This window comes from Passer montanus, unplaced genomic scaffold (genome assembly GCF_014805655.1).
Source record: "Passer montanus isolate IOZ18808 unplaced genomic scaffold, ASM1480565v1 scaffold280, whole genome shotgun sequence".
NCBI classification, from domain to species: domain Eukaryota; kingdom Metazoa; phylum Chordata; class Aves; order Passeriformes; family Passeridae; genus Passer; species Passer montanus.
The window spans coordinates 107,884-112,106 of NW_024367484.1; the positions used below are offsets into that span (position 1 = coordinate 107,884).

The 4,223-nt window shown below is 65.3% G+C and overlaps 1 protein-coding gene across 1 annotated transcript; it reads left to right on the forward strand.

Moving 5' to 3' along the window:
- Positions 1-6: 6 nt before the first annotated feature.
- On the forward strand, positions 7-3,540 carry TAGLN2 (transgelin 2). The gene is made up of 5 exons (XM_039713304.1): positions 7-154; positions 1,907-2,115; positions 2,664-2,838; positions 2,918-3,020; positions 3,097-3,540. The coding sequence occupies exons 2-5, from the start codon at positions 1,924-1,926 to the stop codon at positions 3,236-3,238; spliced, it is 612 nt and encodes a 203-aa protein (XP_039569238.1). The 5' UTR covers positions 7-154; positions 1,907-1,923; the 3' UTR covers positions 3,239-3,540.
- The last annotated feature ends 683 nt before the right edge of the window (positions 3,541-4,223 follow it).

A 4,223-nucleotide genomic window follows, 5' to 3' on the forward strand; every position in this document is an offset into this window, starting at 1 on the left:
CGGTGCCGGCTCGGTCCCAGCCCCGGCCCCGGCCCGGCGGATCCCGCCCCGGGGGCGGGCGGTGCCGGGCGGTCCCGGTGACATCAGCCGTGAAAAGGGCGCGGGCGGCGGCATCCGGCACTGCCGCCCCGGGAGCGCGGGACCGGCGCCGCAGGTAGGGAGGGGCGGGCAGCGGGCACCGGGCACCGGTGGGCACGTGATGGATGGGGATGGCACCGGGCACCCGGAGCGCCGCGGGCACCGGAGGGAGATGCGGACCGCGACAGCGACAGGGCGGAGATGCGGACCGGCTCGGGAGCGGCCACCAGCCCCGGGGCGCTCCCGGTGTCCCCCGGGGTGTCCCCCCCGCCCGCCCCGGTAGCGGCTGCGGCGGGACCGCGCCCGTCGCCGTGCGGGGAGCCCCGGGGCGCGCCCGCGGGGCTGGCCCCGGTCCCCTCCCCGCCGCCACCGGGGTGGCCCTGTCCCCCCGGTGTCCCCTCCCCGCTGTCGCCGGGGGGCTCTGGGCAGCCCAGGGTGGTCGAGCCCTGGGCACAGCCTCTCCCTGCTGTCCCCGGGGTGTGTCGGGGTCCCCAGGGTGGCCTCGTGCGGGTTGTGGTCTCCTTCCTGTGGCACTGGAGGGTCTCGGGGGTCGCCAGGGTGGCTCGGTCCCGGCGGGGCTGGGTACAGCGCTTTCCCTGCCAGTCCCGGGAGAGAGCTCGGGGGTGCCCAGGCTGTCCCGGGAGACCCCCGGGTGGCTGCCCCGTAACTGGGACCCTCGCTGTCCCCACGATGGCCGGAGGGTCCCCAGCCCAGCCGGATTGGGCGCAGCCCCTCCCGCGGAGTCCGGAGGTCGCCGGGGCAGCGGGGCTGGATCCGGGTGTGTCCCCATCCCGCCTGGGCAAGCTCCGGCTGGGTCGGGAAATGATCCCAGTTCCAGCTTCTCTTTGTTTCCCAACGCCTTGGCCCCCGGCCGGCCGCTCCCCACGCCACCCCCACGAGGTCCCGGTGGCCCAGACCTGGCCCTGGAGACCCCCGTGGTGGCCCAAGGCTTTGGCCCCGGGGGCACACCCGGCTGGGGTCGGTTTTCCTCCTGTCCCTGAGGGCAGCACTCGGTGCTCTCGGTGCTGAGACCCCCGAGCTTGGTGTGTGACAGGGCTGAACTCTGCCCCGAGCTTAGCCTGGCATCCCCGGCTGTGGGCTGGGCACCCCCTGGGCAGCAACTGCCACATGTGCCCAGCTGGGACAGGGACACCGGGGCAGGCAGGGCCACCTGCACGTGTTCTGGCTTCTCGGTGCCCCCAAATGCCAGTGGGGCAGGACAGGGCGTGGGGGCGATGCAGGGGTGGGCAGCCTCGTGTGCCCACCACGGCCCTGGTGGGCACAGGGCACAGACAGACCCGTGGGGCTCGGGACACCCTGGCTGTACGGGCAGGGCCGCTCTGCTCATGTCCCCTGTGGGCATTATCTCCAGCACGGGTGGCACCGCTCCAGTGGCACCTTGGCACAGCACCTGGCCAGGGGTGGGGTCTGGCTGCCCCGCCGGGGTGGGGACACCGCCGCCATCAGCCCTGGCCCCACGCTCCTGCGCCAGCCCCGGATCTGGCTCTGGGCCCGAGCAAACGGGCGAGATCAGCAAACAAGCTGTGACCGGCCCCCGGTGGCTGCCAAGCCCGTGAGCGGCGCCGGGGCCGGGCCACAGGACGGGGATGCTCAAGGTGGCACAGAGGGGTCACGGTGCTGCCCACCCTGCCCCTCGGGTGGGCACAGAGCCAGTGCCTGCTCCCGCCAGCTGGGCAGGAAAAGGGCAGAGCCTGGGCAGCGCCTGGCATGGGTGATAAGGGTGCACGCCGGACATCCAGGCAGGATGGGGCTCACGGGGCGGGTGCTGCGGTGCCACCGGAGCCACTGAGGGGTGCCATCCCTGCAGAACCCCCTGCCGTCAGCATGGCAAACCGGGGCCCCTCGTACGGGCTGAGCCGGGAGGTGCAGCAGAAGATCGACCGGCAGTACGACCCTGAGCTGGAGCAGGTGCTGGTGCGCTGGATCCTGGCACAGTGCGGCAACGACGGCGGCAGCGCGGTGGCACAGCCGGCACCCGGCAGGGACGGCTTCCAACAGTGGCTGAAGGATGGCACAGTAAGTACACCCGAGGCCAGCTGGGCATTGGGGTGACAGTGCCACACACCTGAGCCTAACCCTCACCACAACCCCGAGTCGAACCCTAACCCTGAACGTAACCCTAAATTTAACCCTAATCCTAACCTAACCCTAATCCTAACTCTAACGCTAACCCAAACCCTAACCCTTACCCTAACTCTAATCCTAACCCTAACCTAAACCTAACCCTAATCCTAACTCTAACCCTAACCCTCACCTTGAGCCTAAGCCTAAAAATAACCCTAACCCTAACCCTAACCCTAACCCTAACCCTAACCCTCACCGTGTTCTTAACCCTAACCCTAACCCTAATCCTAGCCCTAACCTAACCCTAACCTTAATCCTAACCGTAACCCTAACCGTAACCCTAACCCTAACCCTAACTCTAATCCTAAACCTATCCTTAACTCTAACCTTAACCCTAACCCTAACCCTAACCTTAATCCTGACCCTAACCCTAACCCTAACCTTAATCCTGACCCTAACCCTAACCCTAACCCTAACCCTAACCCTGCCCCTGCTTTCAGGTGCTCTGCCGGCTCATCAACAGCCTCCATCCTCGGGGCCAGGCGCCCGTGGCCAAAATCCAGGCGTCGGCCATGGCCTTCAAGCAGATGGAGCAGATCTCGCAGTTCCTGCAGGCGGCCGAGCGCTACGGCATCGCCGCCACCGACATCTTCCAGACCGTGGATCTCTGGGAGGGTGAGTGACCGCCCCGGAGGCCGTGGGGTGGGACGGGGCGGGGATGGAGATGGAGCTGAGCCTGCTGTGGGTCCTCCAGGGAAGAACATGGCGTGCGTGCAGAGGACCCTGATGAACCTGGGCAGCCTGGCCGTGGCCAAGGGTGACGGGCTCTTCGTGGGAGACCCCAACTGGTTCCCCAAGTAGGTGGGGGTGCTGGAGGGGGAGGGGGCCGGGCTGGGGGTCCCTTGGGGGTGCTGACACCCGCTGTGCCCGCAGGAAGTCGCAGGAGAACCGGCGTGTCTTCTCCGAGGACAAGCTGAAGGAGGGGCAGAGCGTCATCGGGCTGCAGATGGGCACCAACCGGGGCGCCTCGCAGGCTGGCATGACGGGCTACGGGATGCCCCGCCAGATCCTCTGAGCCCCTCCGGACCCCCCAGGCCTCTGCCTGCCAGGGCCCCCCCCCAAACTGCCTTAACCCCTTGCTGTGGACCAGCCGGGTGCCCCCCGGCCCGGGCAGCCGCCCCCTCGCCAGTTTTGTCAGGACCAAAGTAATTTTTTATTATTATTATTATTTGGCTGGGTGGGGGCGGTGCCGCTGTGCCCACCCCACCGCCCCGCAGTGCCTTGGGGGCTGCTGGAGGGTCCCCCCAGCGTGTTGGGGAGAACCCCTGCGCCCCAATAAACTCCTGTGATCCCAATAAACGGATCCTCTTCTTTTCACGGCCTGGGTGGTCGTGATTTGGGGTTGGGGGAGGGCAGAGGCTCCTGTTGGGTTATAAGGGGGGACCCCGGTCAGGGGGGGCAGGGACCCCACAGCCACGTGGAGGGGCCACTATAAAGGGGGCGGGGTCAGGAGGGACTGGGCGGGGCAAGAGCAAAGCTAATGAGGGGGCGGGGCTGAGCTGTTGCTGTATCGCAGCGCCCCCTGCTGGCCGGGAGTGCTCCATGCAGCGCCCCCTGCTGGCCGCGGTTATCACTGCACTAAACATGAAAAATCCGATTTTTTCCCCCTGAGCAGATGGGAAAGTTCTGGGTTTGTGTTGTTTGTTCTGTTTATTTTCTGCTAAAGAGCTGTTATTCCCTTTTCTACATTTTTCCTGAAAGCCCCATATTTTTGAAGTTATGATAATTTGGAGCGAGGGGTCTTCTTTTTCATTCCTGCCCTCCTTGGAAGATATTTGTCTTTCAAACCAAGACACAGAGGAAGCACAGTATTCCACACCCATTTCTTGGGGCAGCTGAGAGGTGACCCCCAGGAGCCCAAGGGCAGCCAAAGCCAATTTGTCTGGGAGGAATCCTTGAATGTTTGTTATTTATAATGAGGTACAGGGGAAATGAGCAAAACTCGCCAGCTGTGGCTTTATTACAATGACCTAAAACCTTCAGAAAATAAAATAAATATG